This window comes from Suricata suricatta, chromosome 10 (assembly GCF_006229205.1).
Source record: "Suricata suricatta isolate VVHF042 chromosome 10, meerkat_22Aug2017_6uvM2_HiC, whole genome shotgun sequence".
Lineage (NCBI taxonomy): Eukaryota > Metazoa > Chordata > Mammalia > Carnivora > Herpestidae > Suricata > Suricata suricatta.
In genome coordinates this window covers 115,799,968-115,822,665 of record NC_043709.1, presented here as the reverse complement: position 1 = coordinate 115,822,665, position 22,698 = coordinate 115,799,968, and the positions used below count along the sequence as shown (strand labels likewise).

The following is a 22,698-nucleotide window of genomic DNA, read 5'->3' as shown; positions in this document are numbered from 1 at the left end:
CAGACATCAGCTTTTTGAAATATTACAATACATACAGTCCTGTGGGATTGTAGGCCTAAACCCTGCCAGCCACCAGAACCAGGCAAAATAGAGGTGATGGCAATAACGAAAATCAAAGCCCCCTATGAATGTAAACCTCTGGCAAGTTAGAGCAAGGGAGAGAGAGACTGCCAAGATGACGTCCACGGCCTGCATTCTTTGAAGGCAGCTCCGTAGGCCATAAATGTGTGCCAAGCCTGAAGTCTGCCCCTCAGACCACAGCTCCAGGACTAGCAAAGAAGCCTCCATCACAGAAGGGTGGTGGCCTCCCAAGAACTCTCTGACTGATGGCTGCAGTCCCATGGGACCCAGAAAGGCAAGCCCCTCCGGTCACCAGATCCAGGTGACCAAGGAGTGTCACCTGGGTGACAGCCACGCACATTGGAGCACCAGACATGAATAACCAGGGTGCCTGATGTGGAAAGCCCCTCTCAGGAAGACGTTGGAACTTCGGAGCACAGCAGAGGATGAGTGTGAGGGCAGCACCTGCCTCAGGGACTCTGGAACGAAGTATAGCCAGCCCCCAGGGGTATGTTAAGTTAGAAGCCAGCCCCTCAGGCCACAGTCATGATGAGTAGCCACTAGGCCTCCTTCACTGAACACCAAGTTCTGGGCCTGTTGCCTCCTGCTGTGTCCTGACGATGGTCATCGTTGAGGAATTCTTTCTCTGTTGCTTATAGTCCTGTGGGATCCGTGAGTGGCCCCACTGGCCGCCAGAGCCAGGTCATGTCCCCTAACAGCAGTCTCAAAACTCGGGTGCCAGACAGGAAGGGTACGGGCTCCTTTCTGGCTGACGCTGATGACTGCAGTCCCACGGAACCAGGATTGCAACCAGCGCCCCCCCCACCTCTCGAGCCAGGGAGTCAACGCAGCAGCTGCAGAAATCAGGGCCCCAGATGTGTGAAAGCTCCTTCTGGAATACTCTGCTGTTCTGCAGACATGAGCATGAAGGTGGCATCCATCAGTCTCCATCCCTGGAGAATGGTCCTTCAGGGTCCTAGATATGTGTGTTAAAGTCGGGGCACCTGAGTGGCTCAGTTGGTTGAGGATCCGGCTTCAGCTCAGGTCATGATCTCACGGTTTGTGGGTTCGAGCCCCATGTCAGGCTCTGTGCTGACAGCTCAGAGCCTGGAGCCTGCTTCAGATTCTGTGTCTCCCTCTCTCTCTGACCCTCCCCTGCTTGCGCTGTCTCTCTCTGTCTCTAAAAAAATAAAAATAAAAAAATAATAAGGCTATGCCTGCCCCCGGAGCCCAGTCCTTTTGTAGAAGTAGGTGAGGCTCCTTCACTTGAAGTCCGGGGTGTCAGCGGCCATGTAGCTGGGCCCTGGGCGGCGGGTGAGCCCAAGCACACGAGCACTTATTAGCAATTGCTCAGTTTGGGCTTCAATTTTGTGGGTCTTGTGACGTGAGCCCCACTGTTTTCCAAAGTTCCATGTTTTGGGGGCTCATCTTTCTAGTGTATGTCTTGAAAATTCAAATGCACCCTGTGGGATTCGAACCCTTCACTCCTCGGGGAGAAGCTCTGGGTTTTGAGTTCCCTCCTAGTTGTGCGTCACTGCCCTGGGGGTGGGTTTATGGTAACGTTGTGTCCCAGCCTTTCCTACCTACTTTGATGTGGTTTCCCTCTCCTTGGCTCAGTGTGTACTTGTTGCTTAGCGTGTCTGTGGGAGGAGGGGAGTTCACGATCTTCCCACGTCACCATCCTGAACCAGAACTCTTCTACGTTTTAACTCCACCTTCAAAGCTAGCAACGTTGCATCTCTCTGAACAGCTTTCTGTGGTTACTCATATCTCCCTCTGATTCTGACCTCTCTTTGTTCTTGAGAAAGGCTTTGTAGTTTGTGTCTTTCAACAGATATGTCCATCGTATCTAAGTTGTCAAATTTTTTGGCATAAAGTTGTTACTGTGCTTTTGTCTGAAGGACTCTTCATCCTGCAGCCTCTGTCATTGGTCTCGGTGATTTGTATCTTTGTTTGTTGCCTGAGCGATGTGACAGTATGTTTACCAATTTTATTCTTAAAAGGAAACAGCTTTTGATTTCATTCTTTCTCTTTTATCAATTCCGGCTCTTACTCTATTTTTTTCATGGAGTTATTTCTTGCTCAGGAAACTGCTTTGTCTGATAGGAATATACCCATTCCAGCTTCGTTTAAATTAGTAGTACTGTGTTTTGTTTTGTTTTTTGCCTTTTTACTTTTGTTTACTTACATGAAATGCTTATCTTGTAAATGATATGTGATTGGTTCCTGCATCTTTCTATTTAATTTTTTAAATATTTTATTTTTTTATATTTTTGAAAATTTTACTTACACCCAAGCTAGTTAACCTATAGTGTAATGATGATTTCAGGAGTAGAATTTAGTGATTCATCATTACATATAGCACCCAGTGCTCATCCCAGCAAGTGCCCTTCTTAATGCCCATCACCCATTTAGTCCACTCCCTACTCACCTCCCCTCCAGCAATCCTCAGTTTATTCTCTGTATTTAAGAGTCTCTTATGGTTTGCCTCCCTCTCTGTTTTTATCTTGTTTTTCATTCCCTTCCCCTATGTTCATCTGTTTTGTTTCTTAAATTCCACATATGAGTGAGATCATATGGTACTTGGTTTTCTCTGACTTACTTATTTCACATAGCCTAATACACTCTGGTTCCATCCACGATGTTGCAAATAGCAAGATTTCATTCTTTTTGATCACTGAGTAATATTCCATTGTATGTTTTTGTGTGTGTGTGTGTGTGTGTGTACACATACCACATCTTCTTTACCCATTCATCAGTTGATGGACATTTGGGCTCTTTCCATAATTTGGCTCTTGTTGATATGGGTGCTTTAAAGATTGGGGTGCATATGCCCCCTTCAAATCAGCATTTTTGTATTCTCTGAATAAATAGCGCAGTTGTTGAGTAGTAGGGTAGTTCTATTTTTTATTTTTTGAGGAACGTCCATACTGTTCTCCAGAGTGGCTGCACCAGTTTTCATTCCCATCAACAATGCAGAGGGGTTCCCCTTTCTCCACATCCTCGCCAACATCTGTTGTTTACTGAGTTGTTAATTTTAGCCACTCTGACAAGAGTGAGGTGGTATCTCATTGTGGTTTTGATTTGTATTTCCCTGATGATGAGTGATGTTGACCATACTTTCATGTGTCTGTTGGCCATCTGGATGTCTTCTTTGAAAAAATGCCTATTCATGTCATTTGCCCATGTTTTTCACTGGATTATTTGTTTTTGGGGTGTTGGGTTGATAATTTCTTTATAGATTTTGGATATTAACCCTTTTTCTGATATGTCATTTGCAAATATCTTCTCCCATTCCATAGACTGCCTTTTAGTTTTGTTGATTCTTGTTTCCTTCAGTGTGCATATGCTTTTACTTTGATGAGGTCCCAGTAGTTCATGTTTGCTTTTGTTTCCCTTGCCTCCAGAGACATGTTGAGTAAGAAGTTTCTGAGGCTGAGGTCAAAGAGGTTGTTGCCTGTTTTCTCCTCTAGGATTTTGATGGCTTCCTGCCGTAGGTTTATGTCTTTCATCCATTTTGAGTTTAATTTTATGTATGCTGTACGAAAGTGGTTTAGTTTCATTCTTCTGCATGTCACTGTCCCGTTTTCCTGACACCATCTGCTGGAGACTGCCTTTTTTTCATTGGATATTCTTTTCTGCTTTGTCAAAGATTAGTTGGCCATACATTTGTGGGTTCATTTCTGGGTTCTGTATTCTGTTCCACTGATCTATGTGTCTGTTTTTATGGTAGTACCTAACTGTCTTGATGATTACAGCTTTGTAATACAGCTTGAAGTCTGGGATTGTGATGTCTCTAACCTTGGTTTTCTTTCTCAACGTAACTTTGTCAATTCAGGGTCTTTTCTGGTTCCATACAAATTTTAGAATTGTTTATTCTAGCTCTGTTAAGAATGCTGGTATTGTTTTGATAGGGATAGCATTGAATGTGTAGATTGCTTTGGACAGTATCTGACATTGTAAGAATATTTGTTCTTTCTATCCCTGACCCTGTAATGTTTTTCCATTTCTTTGTGTCTTCTTCAATTTCTTTCATAAGCTTTTTATGTTTTCAGGGTATGCATCTTTCACCTCTTTGGTTAGGTTTATTCCTAGCTTTTTTATGGTTTTCAGTGCAGTTGTCAGTGGGATCGATTCCTTGATTACTCTTTCTGCTGTTTCAATCAGTATATACAAATGCTACTGATTTCTGCATGTTGATTTTATATCCTGTGATATCGCTGAATTCATGTATCAGTTCTAGCAGTGTTTTGGTGGAATCTTTCAGGTTTTCCACATAGAATATCATGCCATCTGTGAAGATTGATAGTTTGACTTCTTCCCTGCCAATTTGGAAGCCTTATATTTGTTTTTGTTGTCTGATTGCTGAGGCCAGGACTTCCAGTACTTGTTGAACACCAGTGGTGACATGGGACATCCCTGCCATGTTCCTGACCTTAGGGGGACAGCTCTGTTTTCTCCATTGAGGATGATCTTAGTTGTGGGTCTCTAGCTTACCTTATTGTAAGTAGTTTATAATACATACAAACTAATATGCAAAATAATTATTAATTGGCTATTTACATTATTCCTGGTCAACAGCAGACTATTCGTAGTTAAATATTTACAGGATCAAAAGTCATAGGTGGATTTTCAACTGCATACATGTTGTTTACAGGTCTGTGTACATGTTTTTCTCATCACAATCTTCTTTCAGGTGATTTATGTCATCTTCCTTTCTGGCCTCTCTTGTCAGGCATTGATTTCTCCATATGTTATGAACTCCCCAATAAATTATTATTGTATTTAAACACTCAATTAGTTATTAAAGAGACCTAGAAAAAGAAGAGAGAGTCTTCTGTGTATATTTACAAATTTACCATTCCTAGAGCTCTTTATTGCTTTGTATCGATTCCAGATTAACGCTGATTTCCCGTTGCTTTGGCCTGAAGGGCCTAGCATTTCTTGTACTGCAGGTTTGCTGGCATGAATTCCTTCGGCCTTGGAATGCCTGAGAAAGTCCCTGGTTTTGCCCTCATTTTTTGAAAGACTTGCTGACTCTAGAATTCTAGGTTGAGAGTCGCCCTAAATCATGTTGTTCAGTTAATGACATTGTTCCGTGCCTTCTATTTGCCTTGTTTCTGACAAGTCTGTTGTAATCTTGTTTCTGTATGTGTGTTTTTTCCTCCAACTACTTTTAAGATTTCTTTTTTTAATCACTGGTTTAAAGAAATTTTATTATTGTGTGTCTTGAGTCATTTTTTTTAAACTAACATTTCTTGTGCCTTCTGTTTCCTGAGCTTCTTGGATCTCAGTTTATAGTTCTCATTTGGAAAATTTGCCATCATAATTTTTTCAAAAAGTTATTGGTCTTTTCTCTCTTTCTTTTTAAAAACCTTTTTTTTTTTTTACATTTTTATTTATTTTTGAGAGACAGAGCGTGACCGGGGGAAGGGCAGAGAGAGAGGGAGACACAGAATCTGAAGCAGGCTCCAGAACCTGACACAGGGCTTGAACCCACCAACCGTGAAATCATGACCTGAGCTGAAGTCGGATGCCCAACCAACTAAACCACCCAGAGGCCCCTTTTCCCTCTTTCTAAGATCATAATTTCCCATATATTGGACCAACTCAAGGTTGTCTCACAGCTGAATGATTCTCTTTAACTTTTTCATTCAATCTTATTTCTTACTATATTTCATTTTCAATAGTTTGTATATCTCTGTCTTTAAGTTCCCTAATCTTACTATCTCTGCCATACATCATGAGAAATTTAATTTTTTTCATCTAATAAATGGCATTTAAATAAAATTTTAAACTCTAACACATTTAGTTTTTATGATAGAATAGTAATTTCATACTTTTTATGTTACATTTTACATTGGTGACTTAAAATACACTTGTGGTTCTCATTGATTTAATTAGAAAATATTTGTATTTGGACCCACTCTTTTTGTTTTCTCTTTCATGGACCTTAGTGAGACTGCAGTTCTTTTGTGACTTTGCCTGATAGACCCTGATGCACATGGTGCTCTGTTCATTGGCCTGTTTTGAATATGATCAAATGACTAAAACCCATGCCTTGGTGGTAGACAAGATCCTCTGGACGGGAGGGAATAGTTACAGTCTCATGTCTCTGTTGAAGAGCCAGAAATTGAGAGAGCCTTGCTTCTCCCCTCCCCTCCCCTCCCCTCCCCTCCAACACGGTCTTGTAGAAACTGGGTATCTCCCAGCCTATGGCAACAGGTACTATTCACTCCAGCTGGGAAGTGTCCCATTTAGACAGAGCTTTGAGCCTAGAGTATATAGACCTCTCCAGCCGCTTGGTATACCAGGAGCCATCTAAGGACCCATGGGAGTAAGGTAAATCTGTTAAGGTCGGAAGCATCTTTGAAACTAAAACTTTTTAATTTCTCCTGTGGTAGTTTTTAAAATTGTGCTTCTCCTTTAGTATAAAACAATCTTTCAAGATTTTCAGATTTTCTTAGGTGGGCCAATGGCAACCAAGGGAAAACAGTTTTGGTTTATTGTGGTGGCACCATTCAAGAGAGAGATACCCGAAAGGTAGGTAAAGTTCAAGGGGAGAGGAGTTGCCAGGAGCTTGATGACCTTCCCCACCTGTAACAAAGAGCTCTTTCAGAACTAAGCTTTAGGGGGTCTGCGTTTTGCTGGATGGGGATGGGGGGCAGAGTTGTGACAGGATTCCTTGAGGCCCTGTCCCTTCTCCACCCCCCACCACCCACACTCTCCACCCTTACTACAAAGCCTTGATCTCAAGTACAGGCACCTAATAACTAAGATATTCATTGAAAGAAAATTTAAGGGTTGTTTTTTCTACTCAAAGGAGTACTTGCATTTTAAATGATAACCCTTGAAGACTAAAGGCTATTTTATGATTAAAGGAATTAATACTTAATAATGGAACTTTGGGTAGAGGGAGATTTAATGGGGTCTGGGATCCCACAAAACTGTACTGCTGAGCCTATAGATTTTTTATGAAGTATACATCTCTCTTACCTTAGTTTTGTCTGTGGTGTTACTATTCAGAGTTAAAATTTAAGATGATTATTTTGGGGAAATTTTGTCTATATATCCCAGGTATACCAGTCAACCTAGAGTATAAAAGTGATAAACCATGTATTTATGGTAAATATCTATAAGATATATTTGTCGGTGAGTTACAGCAAAATAAAATGGCCATAAGATATGAGTGTGAATTGGGGTGCAGTCATGGTTTATTTGTAATATTAGACTTAGGTGCAAGTTGCACATTCCTACATCAACCTAATAATTCTTTTTAGATCTGTGTTCCTAGAGTTTTGGAAATGGGTATATTTAGTTATTTCTACATTACTTTATTTCAGAAAAGATTTAGAGAGCTAAACTGAGTAGATTATAAAAGTATCCTATAGGATACTTAATACATTTTTTAGCAATATGTGAGATCTCTTTTTTCTAATTTCACCAATTTTCCTTTTAGGTATTTAGAGAGTGACTATCTTCAGATTATCAGAAATATACAGAGCTGCCCATGGAAACGACAAGAAGAAGAATATGAGAATTTTAGGTAAAACACTTCTTCATAAATATTATAAGATTAATGTAAGAGTTAATAGATGGAGGCAGAGATGAGAGGAAAGAAAGAGACCAAGTTACGGAGCCAAGAAAGCCTTTATTGGGATATGCGATTCCCGGGCGAGGTCCCATGACCCCAGGAGTGGGGAGTCAGGGAAGTCGCGTCTGGTTTGGGAGGGGCGGGGTTTTTTATGGGTTAGGGGGTTCTGGGTTTGATCTTGGGAGGGCAGATTATCAAATAAGGGCATTTCAGGGATGTGGCGGGATGGAATAGGTTGCCTCCTCTGTCAGGGTGATGGGAAGCTGGAGCTTCATGATTAGCTGTTTTCAAACTGGTGTGGGACATTCCAGGTCTGGGGGGGGGTTGTCGGTGCACTGAGTTCTTCTCTGACCCACAGCAAAGTGGCCACTCAGCCGCCATTTTAAGGTAACTCTTACAATTAAGAAAATGTTTTGTATATTAGCTTTGAATGAGAAATAACATGTTAGAAAGAAGAGTAGAAGGCGCCAGCTGCCCACCAGATTGATTTACCTCTGAGACCCCTCCTGCGGCACTTGGTACTCTGCCCCCATCTCCCTGTTTAGAAATGTAATTCTGTTATGAGAGCCAATTAATTACAAAAATTTTAAGTTCAGAAAGAAAATTTTGTTGGGCTCTTTATGATATTTTAGAAGACATGGCTTCATTTTTAGACCATCTGTATTGGCATTTAGTTATTTTGTATATATGACACATACAACATCATCTATAACATGATAGCATTAGCAAGTGTTTGGAAAACATAGAGGGAAAGTGTCATCCAAGGTCCCATTGCTTCAGAACAAAAACTGTACTCCTTTCTGTGTTTCTGCCTCCAGTTTCCTTATTAGCTTTAAAAAAATTTTTTTTTAACATTTATTTATTTTTGAGAAACAGGTCATGAGCAGGGGAGGGGCAGAGAGAGAGAGAGAGGGAGACAGAATCTGAAGCAGGCTCCAGGCTCTGAGCTGCCAGCACAGGGGCACGGGGCTCTAACCCACGAACCGTGAGATCATGACCTGCGCCGAAGTTGGACAGTCAACTGACCGAGCCACCCAGGCGTCCCTCCTTACTAGCTTTTTAACTCCAGCAACATTGGGGAGTGTGAGTTGCTACAGCTGATAACCTGGGAGGAGCTCAGGCTGCCAAGAGCAGGTTGTCAGTTGGTGACTATAAAGCCATCCTGCCCTTGGATAACGTGGAGCTCGCCTAGACAGAAATAAATTGTGTCAAAACGCCGTGCCGTCAGGGTGCACGGATTCGTTCCCTGGGACCCTGGACTCCCAGGCATACGGCACACCTAGACGTATTGTCTCTGTGCTGGCCCCGTCTGATTCTTTGCTGTGCGTTCAACACAGGTTTTGTTTGGTGCCAAATTATTTTATCATGTTTCAATCCAGAAATATGTTTTTATCTTTACTGGTTCATATTCTCAGACGTTAAGCCTATGTCTTTTGAAGACCTTCTTAAAGAGACTGTTTTCTCCAGAGATTCTCTTTTACTTAAAATTTTGGGTTTTTTTTTTTTAATTTTTTACTGTTTATTTATTTTTGAGGGAAAGAGAGAGAGACAGCAGGAGAAGGATAGAGAGAGAGGGAGACACAGAATCAGAAGCAGGCTCCAGGCTCTGAGCTCTCAGCAAAGAGCCCAATGTGGGGCTTAAACCCATGAACCATGAGATCATGACTTGAGCTGAAGTCGCATGCTTAACTGACTGAGCCACCCAGGCGCCCCTCCCTAGAGATTCTCCTAAGAAGTATCTGCTCCTTGGCTTTCTTTACTGTGGGAATGCAGCTTTTTTTTGCTTACACAACTCCATGGTTCTGTCTGTTCTACCATTTTATGCTCAGGTCATTGGACCAACTGCCTTTAGTCTGCCCCAGTTTGAGAGGGGTTGGGGCCAGCTCCCACTGAGGGAATGAGTAACTTCCTGATTGTATTAGTGCTCAGAGTGAATGAATATTTTCCATCTGTCGGGTAGACTCCTGGGTCTTGTTGACTTCCTGTAGGACACCATCAAGCATCTCTCCTGACTGGCATTTCAGGGTGAGGGGCTAGGAAAGGGATTCTACTCTATTTAGTTTCCATGGTATTTTATGCAACGTAGTCTGATACAGAATAAATGTGTCTCCTCAAGTCATAAATTGAAAGCCTAATTCCCCATGTGATAGTATTTGGAAGTGGAACCTTTGGGATATGTTTAGGCTCTGAGTGTTGAGCCCTCATGAATAGGACTAAGGACCTTATAAGAGATCCCAGACTGCCCTCATACCTTCTTCCACTGTGTGCGGACATAACCAGAAGATGGCCATCTAAGAACCAGAAAGTTGGGCTCTCAGCTAATCTGCGGGCACCTTGGCCTTGGATTTCCCAGCCTGCAGAACTCTGCAAATAAACTTCCATTGTTTGTAACACACCCAGTCGACACTGGTCTGACCCAACAGCTCTAATGGACCGAGACACCGTCCTACTCAAGACTAGGCTTGAGAGATCCCCATGACCAGGAGACAGGACAGAAAGTTCCCTGGGCAGTTGTAACTTAAATGATCACAGGGTCCATGAGTGGCAGAAGAATCTGGTTTAGAGAGACTTTTCTACCTGTGCAGAAGAGACTCAACAAAGGAAGAGGAAGACATTGGGGTAGTGAGCTATTAGAGATGAGCCGAAGATGATCAGCTGGAGAGACTAAGAAGTGACACCAGTCACCAAAGTAGGGGGAAGAGGAACTTTTTCCAGCTGTGAAGTTGCCTTTGCTCAAACCCTCTGCAAATAATGCAAGGAAAACAAAGTATGCTGAACAAAGCGCACTGGGCGAGGGCCCTGGCCCGCTACCACTGCAGGGGGAATCTTCAGGACTAAAATGCAGAAGAAGAAGGAAGCCACGGGAGGTGCATTTGAGGCCACGTTTCCTCACAAGAAAGTTGTGGAACGCAAAAGCAAGAGCATGGCTGACCGGCAGAGGAGCCGGGCCGAGCTTCTGTCCATCCCCGGAAAAGGCCCGTCCAATAAAGGAGCAAAGCCCAGATCTGAGTCAGTTCCACCCTCCGTTGGATTTAGACCCACCCTAAGCCCAGATGTCTGATAGAAGCAAAAGCAAGTCCTCTCTAGAAGAAAGTAGCCTCATTCTGAGCCTTACACGATCCGTGCAAATTGTCACACTTCTGGCTCAATTAATAAAGTAATTCTCTTTAAAGGTTGTTATTTCTTTTTTTCTTTTTTCTTGGTTTTTTTTTTTTTAATGATAAAAATCAAGAGTCTTCCATTCCAAAGCTGCCTAAGAGTCACTGCTGTGAATGATGCCGCATAGACGCCGTGGAGAAGGGGGCTGTGCAGACAGAATGGCCATTTCGCCCTTGGTACCACTTAGTGTAAAAGGCACAGAGTAACCGTGTGGCTTCCCCACGGCCTCCCTGTCCCACCAGGGCCATTGTACGCAGACATCTAGGACTCTAACACTTACCGTTGGTTGTCATGGGAGAGAATCCTCATGGTGGCATTTATTTATTTACTTGAGTATTTATTATATTGTAATGTCCTTTTTATGGGCATATTTATAAACTGAATTATGCACGCCCTCAACAGCAGTCTGTGCAATTAAGTAATAATAAGCGGCCCACTCTTCTAAATTTTTGCTCATACAACTGGCCAAATCCGGGAAGTTTCGGGCTTCCCGGTAAAACTGGTAGCGCGGAAACACTTCCTATTATTACAGATGGCTGGTGCTCTGTTTTCTTTATGTAAGCATTTTTTACCAATCAAAGAAAAGTGAAATATGACACTTGAAAAGGTGGTTACACAATTTTAACAGGGATTCTAAAAGGTGCATTCAATTATGATGAATCTGAACAAAGGAATGTACTCTAAATTCACCTCCAGTCTGATTGTTGAAACTCTCAGTTGTTGATGCTGAGGGGCTATCGGGAAATCATTGGACTTCTAGGGCTACACGATCTAAAAATAAGATGGTTTTTAAGAGTTCTTTTCTTTTTCTTAGTGTTTTTTTCATTTTACTTTTGAGAGAGAGAGAGAGGGAGGGAGAATGAGTGAACCAGGGAGGGGCAGAGAGAGAAAAAGAGAGAATCTCAAACTGCCAGCCCTGAGCTCCATGCAGTGCTCGAGGTCACAAACTGTGAGATCGTAACCTGAGTCCAAGTCAAGAGTCGACGCTTAACCGACTGAGCCACCCGGGCGTGCTTAAGTGTTATATTTCTTAAATAAATGTGCCACTTGCTGGAAGAAGAGATGCATTTTGTTAACAGATATCTGTTTAGGATTTACTAAGTGAAGGCACAGACCCCCTCTGCCTGGCTCAGTGCAGGGCACAAAGTAGGAACTCAACAAATATATTTCAAATGAATGGACACATGAAAGTACACAAGAAAAATAAAAGGTTCTCTTACTGGCCTCAAAGAAATTATAGTCATTTTGGAAAGACAAAAAAATAAAACTAGGAATACTTATGATTCAGCATCAAAATGAGTGATTTGTACAAATTCCATAATATATCCACACACAGTGTGGATATAATTTCTTAAAACATTTTGTGGAAAGAGACAAGGTTTGTGCCGTGACTTGGAGGATGTGTAGAAAGGGGAGGGGTCCTGAGACCAGGAGTAAACATCAGTCAGTTTCAGGACTAGCTTTGCTGCAGAGAACTTGCACTAAAGGGGTAGGTGGGAGGGGCGCCTGGGTGGCTCAGTCGGTTAAGCGTCTGATGTTGCTAGGTCATGGTCTCACGGTTTGTGAGCTTGAGCCCCACATCGGGCTTGCTGCTGTCAGCACAGAGCCTGCCTCGGATCCTCTCTCCCCTCTCTCTCTGCCCCTCTCCACCTTCAAAAATAGATGAACATTACAACAAATAAAGTCTAAAGGGTATTTGGGGTAGAGGGAGGACCTGCAGGTAGTAGGGGTGAGCCCAGGACACACGGAGCTCTGATGATCTGAGGAGAACCACAGACTTTCTGTAGACACAACAGAACCTCCTGGAGATATTCCTAGCAAGGGTGCCCATGATGCACTTACTATTTTAAGGAACGTATCTGCTCAGGAAAATGTAATGTGAATTGGAGTCACAAGAGCGAGTGAATAGACTGAAGAAAGCCAGACTGCTGTCAGGGGCTGGCCATAGAAAGGTCCCGTAGGAGGATACACTTCTAGAACATCAGTGGTGGTTATAAAACTATCCAGGAAAGGACACTCGACAGCAGCACGGGGTGCCTGATTTACCTCTCTATCCCCAGTGCCCATCACAAAGAGGGAACCTAGCAAATGGGTGCAGTAGACGCGACGGACAAATAGGACTTGGTTGCTTACTCATTTACTGAAGAAGCAAAAGAGAATTGAAGACAAATGTGAAATGTTGAGGCTGTTGGGTTGAGATAATAGCAAGGCTAGTGGAAAGCAGAAAGATTTCAGAGGGAAATCGCTTTTGAGAAGATAAGGCCGTGTTGAGCCGGCTGTGTTTGAGCAGACACGGAGACAGCCAGATGCAGAAGACGTTTCTTTCCTATTGATGTTAAGGGAAATTGGACTCTCGTGAAGAGGAAAGGTGAGTGTAGTATAAAACTGGCGTAGGTAAGAAATGTGGCCCTCTCCAGGGGCGCCTGGATGGCTCAGTTGGTCGAGCATCTGACTTCAGCTCAGGTGATGATCTCACAGTCCATGAGTTCGAGCCTCACATCAGGCTCTGTGCTGACAGCTAGCTCAGAGCCTGGAGCCTGCTTCAGATTCTGTGTCTCCCTCTCTCTATGCCCCCTTTCCTGCTCGCACTCTGTCTCTTTCTCTCTCTCAAAAAAAAAAAAAAAAGAAAGAAAGAAAGAAAAGAAAAGAAAAAGAAATAAAGAAATGTGGCCTTCTCTGGTAGGGAGTGGCAGAAAGTATTCAAAGTGCCGACAGGAAAAAAATCTGTCTATCTGGATATTCAATCCAGCAAAGCTGTTATTCAGAACAGAAGGAGAGAGCAAGTTTCCTAGACAAATAAAAGTTACAGGAATTCATGATCATTAAAGTGGCCCTACAAGAAATATCAAAGGGGACTCTGAGTGCGAAGGAAAGAGGGAGGTAGGAAGCACAGAAACAATGTATCTGTAAAAATCAGTCCAGGGACTCACAAAATAAAAGGACATCAAGTATAAACACCCTATACTTAAAATGTGAGGAAAGAGGGGTAAACATAAGTCAAACATAAGTGACCATCACCCTAATACAGACTTCTATGTACAGAACATGCTATATACAAACCAATTGGTAACCTCAAATCAAAACTGAATAATAAATGTGCAAAAAATAAAGAGAAAGGGGTACGAGTCTATCACTAAAGAAAGGCAGCCATAAAGCAAGTAACAGAATGGCCATAAATACATACCTATCAGTAATTACTTGACTGTAAATGCCCCAGTCAAAAGGCATAGAAGTGACGGAACAGACAAAAAAAGACCCATCTGTGTGCTGCCTACAAGAGACTCATTTCAGATTCATTTCAGACTTTGGGATTTTATTGCTTGTTTCGTCTTCCCTGTAAGTGTGATTACCGTAAGCTTCCGTGTGGCCCTCCTGCAGTCATCCCCCTCTGTCATCTGGACATTCTCAGTTTCAGTTATGAATTGGAGTTTCTGTGAGATCCCAGTTGACCCTAAAGAGGGATTTAATAAGCAAGAGTTGAAGGTGCCCTACCTTCTGTTTTGCTATTGGCATATTGTTTTATTTACATAGAGCTGCACAAAGTTAAGAATGTTGAGCTGTCTACCTTCTAATTTTAATTTAAAAAAAAAATTTTTAACGTTTGTTTTTGAGAGACAGAGACAGAGCATGGGGGGGGAGGAGTGGAGGGATAAGGAGACACAGATTCCGAAGCAGGCTCCAGGCTCTGAGCTGTCAGCAGGAGCCTGACACGGGGCTCGAACTTGTGAAACACGAGATCATAACCTGAGCTAAAGTCAGATGCTTAACTGACGAAGCCCCCCAGGTGCCCTTGCCTTCTTCTTTTAAAATCAATTGATTCTCCTATTACCATTCTGCCCCACTCCCCACCCCAAAGCATGAGCCGATAACACATATAAAAGATTTGTGGAAAATCGAACCTGGGTTTCAGTTTGAGGAATAATTGCTCTTTGCATTCTCTGCCTCATAGTTTTAGAAACTGATGGATAATCATTTGCTTCAGCAGGATACTTAGATATTTGAGAATCATACCAAGATGCTCAAATTTAAATTAAACATGATGTGAAGCGCTCCCTACTTTTCTCTCTCCACTTCCCCTCCATGACCTTTGAAGAGCCCTTTGCGAAGCCTGGGAACTTCTGGTAAGCAGGCTTGTTCCCAGCAGAAGGTCTTTGAGCTTCCATCGTTAGTCTTGCGTTCCCCGGGAGCTTGCATGGTAATTACTGCATTAGCTTTCATGAATTTTCTTCTTACTTAAAGGAACTGTATTCATTTGTGTAATCAATTATGGAAAACTAATAGGTACACAAAGCAACAGGGCTCAATTGTCACGTTCATTTTCTCTCCCCCCCCCAATAACACTCATGCGACCATTTACTATTATTCCATTTACGATTTCTTCTGGATCCTGTAATACCCTTTGATTTCTTTAAACATCCCTGGGTTTCACGGCTCTGGGTTGAAACCACAATGACTGAATATTACCAGTCACATATTTACTGAAAACTGAGTGGCAAGAAAAAAAAAAAGACCAGTGCTGTTATGTAAATGCACACGTTTAAGGCTCGTGCGATGAGATGCCTTTCAAATGACTTGGAAAACAGGTACTTTGTGCCTGATTACTTTGTTACAGAGACCTGTCACATGGTAGCCATTTTATTAAATCTGGAATTATCCCCTCCGGTTTGATTAGATTAAATTTCCTTGAAAGCTCTTTCTTTGTTTTTATTGTGCTGAATTTATCAGACAAGGTTGCAGTGTTGGATCAATAGATTGATTGCGTTTTCTAAAACATCGACCAGCATGTGGCTTTTCCTTGGGAAAGTTCCTTGAAAAAGCTAGAGCGACAAAGTTACCTCCAGACTTTATATCATGCGTGTTAACATTTTCTTAGTGCAGGACAATTACATGACCAAAACAGTGCCATTTAATGAGCTAGCTTTGTGAAAGGACAGAGATTCTGTGGATATCTAGACAGATCAGCTCATCAGTGTTTTTCAAGAAATCATGGAGCTCTGCTCAGACTTCATTTAACCCACAGAGTGTCCAGCCGGTTTCTGAAATAGCCCTCTAAAAGCGTGGCTTATGGTATGATTTTGGTTAGTATTTCATGAGAGCTTACGCTTTTTCCCCCATTCAGTTAACACTTACTGAGCATTACTATGCCCCAGGCATTTTGTTTTGTAGCACAGATTTCTTGGACAGAAGCGGGAATCATCTCTGGTAGAGGGTGCTTTCAATTATACAAGACCATGTTCATTTCTTCCAAGCCGCTATTCCCCTCTGCCTCTGACCCCTCAGAAGTGTGCTGTTTATGATTCATATGGGCTGACTGTGATGACAGCTCAAAGCAACATACATTTTATTATGTTTTTTAACGTAAGACGTGTGCACTTTGTGAGAGGTGTTTTGGTCTGTTGTCAGATTGAAAGAGCCCCATTTCCTCCCTCCCTCTGCATCGGGGAGCATTTTTCTCCGTTAATATCCTGTCATATCATCTTCTATTTGTCACGCCACGCGGCATGCCCGTGCATTTAGAGAAGCCACGACAACCACACTGTGTCATTATGCCTGCCGTATTTAATAACAGCGACTCGCTCTTGCACGTTTACGGAGTCATTCCTGTCTTAGTTTTCAGAATATAAAGTTTGCCGTGAAAATGCATCAGACCCACATGAGGTTCACTGATCTTTTAAATTTCACTTGGAACTTGGTCTCTCACGTTGTACTCAGTACTAAGTATATTGCTTTATGAAGCCGCATCAGGTAAGCCTCCTTTGAGGCTGCCCAGCCTTTCAAACCCACTTCCTTATTACGCTGTTCCCACTGTTCTCAATGGTCCCTTATGTTGTTTTAACCCTGGTCCAGTGTCGCGGCATATGGATATTTCTCCAGTGTCTCAACATTGCTCCTCTCCTGTGAGTTCAAGTTTCTGTTGTTTTCCTGTCATTTGCTTTGATAATCATATTCTTGCATATTTTATTTCAGTTTAGTTCTTCTATTCTACTCAGATACATGGGCTGACCTTTCCCAAGCTTAAACGTACCAGTGCACGCGTTAGCTGATAAGAGAAAAACCCACTCATCTGAGTTGTTGATTGACTTTCGTCTTTATTTACGCTCTTCCTTAGCCTGAAACTTGTATTGATCCCACCTTGAACGCTGGATCACATCTCCTGCTGGATTTGTCTGTCTGCCGGGTTGTGAAACAGCACTTTGAGAGGGTTGAGGTAGAGCCAGGATGGACCTTCAGCAAACTCGTAAAGTGGGAGAAGCTTTCATTCATTTTACATTTCATACCTATTTCCAAATGCTCCAGTCTGCCTCAGCTGCCCGGGTTGTCCCCACCTCCCTTTTTTTTGATACTTTGTAAAGTGTCTTCTTTGTTTCTTTCTCTCCTCCCACCCCTTTTTAATGTTTATTTATTTGAGAGAGAGAAAGAGAGAGAGAGCGCGCGAGTGAGCGAGCATGAGCGGGGGAGGGGCAGAGCAGGAGGGAGACACAGAATCCAAAGCAGGCTCCAGGCTCTGAGCTGTCAGCACAGAGCCTGACGTGGGCCTTGAACTCACATGCCATGAGATGATGACCTGAGCCGAAGTCGATATTTAACTGACCAAGCCATCCAGGTGCCCCTTCTTTGCTTCTCTCTTATTTCTCGATGCAATGCCTTAGGGATTCAGATGCACTGTGCAGCATCAAGTTTCCATGTTTCCAAATGTTTTCTCCTTCATCCTTCCTTAAATCTCCAGTTTCTCTGTGCGAGATCTCCACTGAAATATCATGCACTAACTCATGTTAAGATGTGAATGATTAATGGACTGGCTTTTCCGAGCCCCATGCCCTGGATCCCGTATCTAACTGGCTTCATTAAGGGTGATCACTGATGTCCGATTCTCTAATTCCAAATGTAGAGGCCATTGCATCTTCCTGGTTTTGCAAGAGAGCCAGGGATTTGGAGATAAAGTTCCTCAGTGTGATTAGTGTCATGAATTAATCCGAACCAGGGGTAACTGTCAATACCCCATCATAGTTTTCAGCGTGACGCCAACCTAAGAATCACACGGACTAAGAGCAGATGCCCTCTGGACTTCTAGAATTTTCCCAGTGCTCCAGGCAGCTAGCTCAATCCCATGGACGGCTCTGTTTTCATTTACATACAGGCATGTTGCTAAAAAGAAGTACTGTCTGTTTCAAGCCCTTCATTCTTCTGATCTGTCAGGGCTGAAACGGAATGTTTTAATGCTTTTCCAAGCCCTGGAAATCACTAGCATTCTTAGATCATTGTATTTTTAATGATACAAACTATCCCTTTCGTTTGAAACATAGATTCCTCATGGACCAGTTGATTCTAAAATCACAGTAGTTTAGCACGCATCCTGATTTTCTTTTTCATTTCACTTGTACCAACACTTCCTCCTCCAGAAGGCATTTTCCATTCCCGTCTTGTGCGATCTCTTACTACTTACTAATATTCTGCAATTCTAGACGATTCCTTATCCCTTGGAAGATTCTCATACTTGGTTTCTGTGTTGCTGTGTTTGTTCTTTCTGCTCCTCCTTCCTTCTCTCCCTGCCAACCCACCCTCAAGTCCTGATCGCATTTTAGGAATCTCTAAGAACGTGGGACGCCTTGCTGGCACACAGCGGGCACTCCAGGACTGAGTGTGGTTGGGTACGGTCTATTGTCCTCATTGCTGGCTCTGCTGAGGACCATTGCAGTGACCTGCACCCGGGTCCTCATGCACCGTGCTAGTGCCCTTCCGTCCGTCCCCATGCACTGAGCTGGCATCTTTCCTGTTCATTCCCATGCACCGAGCTGGCATCCTTCCTATCTGTTCTCATGCTCAAGCACTGAGCTGGCTTCCTTCCCATCCATTCTGTGACCAATAGCCAGACAGAGGAATTTTTTGATGGGAATTGGACAGTGGTCTATCGTCACAACTAGCTTTTACCACTGCCACCACTGCCCCAAGCAATTTGGAATCTGATGGTGGAGATTTTTTTTTTTATATCACTTTCAAAACAAAAACTGAACCAACTCCCTCAAGGCCCTGTGTGGGTGGGCCACTGCGCACTTCTCCAGCCTCACTGTGCACCGACCCACAGCTTTTTCATTCCCCCTCTTGGTTTTTTCTTCCTCACACGTACTCTACTTGCTCCAGCCCGAGAGCCGTTACACAGGGCCCTCCCTCCTGCCTCCCCGACCGCCCCCCGCGTGAGTATGTGCTCATCTGTCAGGTCCCAAGTCGGTCGTCCGTTCTTCGGGCCGGCCTCCCCGAGCAGCCTGATGCGGTGAAGGCTCTGTCCTCTAATCCCATCTCTCCCTCAAAACCCTGACCACCGGCACGAATGCCCGTTTTTTGTGTGTGATGACCTGACAGACCTGGCTCGTCGGTCATCCACGTATTTTATAAAGTGCAAAATAATCACCGGAGCATAGTTTCGTCAGGAAGAACCAGGAGTCTTTCTAGATGGTTCTAAAACTGAGTCAAGGCTCAGTACAGGAACTAGGGGTTGGAAAGTACAGTCTGGTTTCTGAGCTTGGAAACCCAAGTTCAGGCTTAGGTTGGCCCCACACATCTTATTATTGGCCTTCCCTGTTTCTTTTCCATAGTCTTCTATTTCGTTTTCAGTTTGGTCTCCCCTATAAATGAGTCCCCACCGGAATACCTTTTTTTTTAAAGTTTATTTTTATTTATTTTGAGAGAGAGAGAGAGGTAAGGGGCAGAGATAGGGAGAGACAGAACCCCAAGCAGGCTCCACACTGTCAGATAAAACCCGACACGGAGCTTGAACTCACAAACTGCAAAATCATGACCTGAGCCATATCCAAGAGTCCAATCCTTAACCCACTGAGCCACCCAGGCGCCCCCAACTAGAATATCTTAAAGGCACCTTTCACAGGAGGCCTTCGAGTAGTTTATTTGTGACAACATCACTAACCCTCTTTGGCTAAGTCACCTCCCCCAGACAGTCTTTTGATTGTAAAAGAGATAATACCTTCCTCGGTGAGTTTTTTATGAATATATCCCATATATAAAACACTTAATACAGAGTTTGTTACATGTTAAAAGTCTCAATACATGATAGCCATTACTCTTTTCAGTTTAACATCATCTTTCTAGCTTGCTTACTAATATTTCACTATAAATAGCTTAAACTCTTGTTGTCATTTGTCATAAATACAGCTTGCCCATGAATTGCAATAAAGCCGTGATCATTTCAGTTTCGATTCTCTGCCCAGCCAGGGAGACGTGGAAATACTTCCAAGCCTCAGTTTTGCTTTTGTGATGCATTTCATGAGGATTATCCATGCCTTTTGATAAGAGCTAGCATTTCCTATTTAGTTTGCTCTATTTGAACTTCCTTTGATCTCTTCATTGATGGAAAGTAGGTCACACAGAGCACACGATACTAAGCTTGACCTTTCTAGGTTATCACCTTCCTGTGCATTATTTGCAGTAGAAAAGAACTGACTTTTGTAGGAAGAGCCCGTGGCCTGTCTCCCTCTCTTTGGAAATGTGGTAGCATCCTCTCATGTCTAACGAGGAATGACTCTGAGTTGCCTGAAAATAATCATCCTGATTATAGGCAGAGCAAAGAGTTCCACATTCTGCCCTTTCTTCAGAGGAGTTAGCCCCTAGTTGGGCTAGAGTAAGGGCTGACAGCTCAGAGTAGGACTGGAGGAACCTTCTCTGTTGCATGAAGCCTGAGGGCAGAGATTAAAAGTCAGGATGCGGAGGAAATCCAAAAAAAGCAAGAAAATAAGTGTAGAGCTCCCAGAGGCCAGGCAGAAATGGAAGCTAAGTTTGGGGCTGAAGCCAAAAGAGCAGAAGATAGTAGATTCCAGCCTATGGGCCAATCCTGAAAAGAAGCTTCTCTACAAGATAGATAGATAGATACATACGTATATACATATATACATACATTGATAGACTACTGATTCTGTTTCCTTGGAGAGTCCTAACTGATACAGCTGCTCTAATTATCTTTTAACTATTGTCCAGTTATCTCTTAACTGGTATTCTGGTTATCTGTTGTTGCTCTGGAATGTGTTGGATGGTCCCAATGGCTGGACACAATGACTTTGTAGCCTCTCTCCTATCTTCTAGTGTGACTGCCTTAACCAAGGCCTTCGGCAACTTGACCTCTCCCGTCGAAAGCCAAATTGTTTACCTTGCCTAGCTTCTAAGACTTTTCATGATGCAGCTTTGCAGTGTTCACCACCTACTACTCTGTCTCCCAAACCAGATGGAATTTCTTGCAGCATTTTGCACGTTCCGTGCTATTTCTCTCCTCCAGGCTCTCTCACTCCCCATTTGCTGTTTCCCAGGCTTCGCTGCTCTGTTTCTTTCCCTCGCCTTGCCTGGCTGACTTCTGCTCGCTGTAGCCTTGCTTCTTCAGGAGTGCTGAGGCCTGGCACCCCAGGTTTGGGCTGGATGCCTTCCTATGTGCAGTTCAAGGGCTGGCCCGGGTCCTCTGGTTTGTGAGCTTATGGAATCAGACTCCATTAAACTTGCTTTAGCTTTGCTTTATTATTAAACCACCAAAACGTCAACACAAGATTAAGGATTCAAGTAAGTGGATTATTTTATGCAGAGTAGCACCTAAAGTTTCAGTGGCTTATGTAGCCCTTGGGGGGTGAGGAAGGAGCCTAGACCCCAAATGGTGCACTCACACTGACATCATGTCGGTCTCAAAGGGCTACCCTGTAGTCACAGAGGGAAGTTCCCGCCAGGCCACGGTGTTACCCTCCCGGTCTCTCTGCATCAGAGGTGGGCAGCCAGATTGACCTGGCCTGGCCCAGCTCCTCACTCTTCACCTCTGCTTCCCCACTGAGGTGCTGGGCCAATGGCATGATGTTTTCATTGTCTGCCAGCATTTCTCTTCCATTGCACCACATGCTCTCCATCGGCATTCATATTTTTTTTTTAATTATATCCTGGGGCACCTGGGCGGTCAGTCAGTTACCCATCTGACTCTGGGTTTCGCTCAGGTCATGATCTCACGGCTGGTGAGTTCAGGCCCCGCATTGGGCTCTGCGCTGACAGCAGGAGCCTGATTGGGATTCTCTGTCTCTCTGCCACTCCTCTCTCTCTCTTTCTGTCTTTCAAAATAAATAATTAAAAATTTTTAAATGATATCCCTGGTACAGAGAACAGTACTATGAACTCCATTTGCTCACTAAGTATACACAGAAATGAATGAAGAATTGAGTTTACCCTGAATTCTGTCCTGTGTCACTAAACTCGATTCATGACTCTACCCTCTTAGTGCTTGGCATTCATATTTGTTCTCCTCAGTGTCAGACCCTGTCTTTTTGTTAGGATCTCTGTCTTCATTCCCAGCCCCAAGAAAAGTCCTGCCTGGACAAGAATCTTCAGGCTTGGCCTTGACCCTGTGAATGAATGCCCGTTCCAACCCTCAGCCTTTTAACCTGTGTCATTTGGGCTGGCCCCCAAGGGAAGACATCTGGATACTGTTTTACTCTCTTATTTTACTGTCTTATGCATGTCGTCCTGAAGATTCAGCACAGCTTGAATACTTGATCACAGTTGACAGAACGTCTCAAGAAGCCAGTGTCTTCCCATGATGGTCAGCGCCTCTATCCACAGCTCTGTGTCAGTGACTGCTTCTCCCCCTGTGTGTCTCTCATGTGTTGTTGATTTGTGTAGCATAAGGCAACATTTAGAGGAAGTGTAGGGCAGTGGAAAGAGGACACAGATGCTGACGGGGGTTCAAATCTGAGTCCTGGTTGTGTGACCTCAGATGAGAAGCTTAGCCTGTCTGTGTCTCAGCTTTTGCATCTGGAAGATGGGGGTTACAATTGTGTGTGACGAAAATGGACTAAGTGACTGTGTCGAGGGCTTAGGACGATGTCAGGGACCTCGTAGGAGCCACGCGTGTG

The 22,698-nt window shown here is 43.4% G+C and overlaps 1 protein-coding gene across 1 annotated transcript in view; it reads left to right on the top strand.

The window, feature by feature from the left end:
• ST8SIA6 (ST8 alpha-N-acetyl-neuraminide alpha-2,8-sialyltransferase 6) overlaps positions 1-22,698 on the top strand; it is a 154,392-nt gene that overhangs the window by 109,594 nt on the left and 22,100 nt on the right. The window contains exon 6 of the mRNA XM_029955579.1: positions 7,520-7,606. Within this exon, the coding sequence (XP_029811439.1) occupies positions 7,520-7,606 (87 nt within the window). The remainder of the gene's footprint in view (positions 1-7,519; positions 7,607-22,698) is intronic.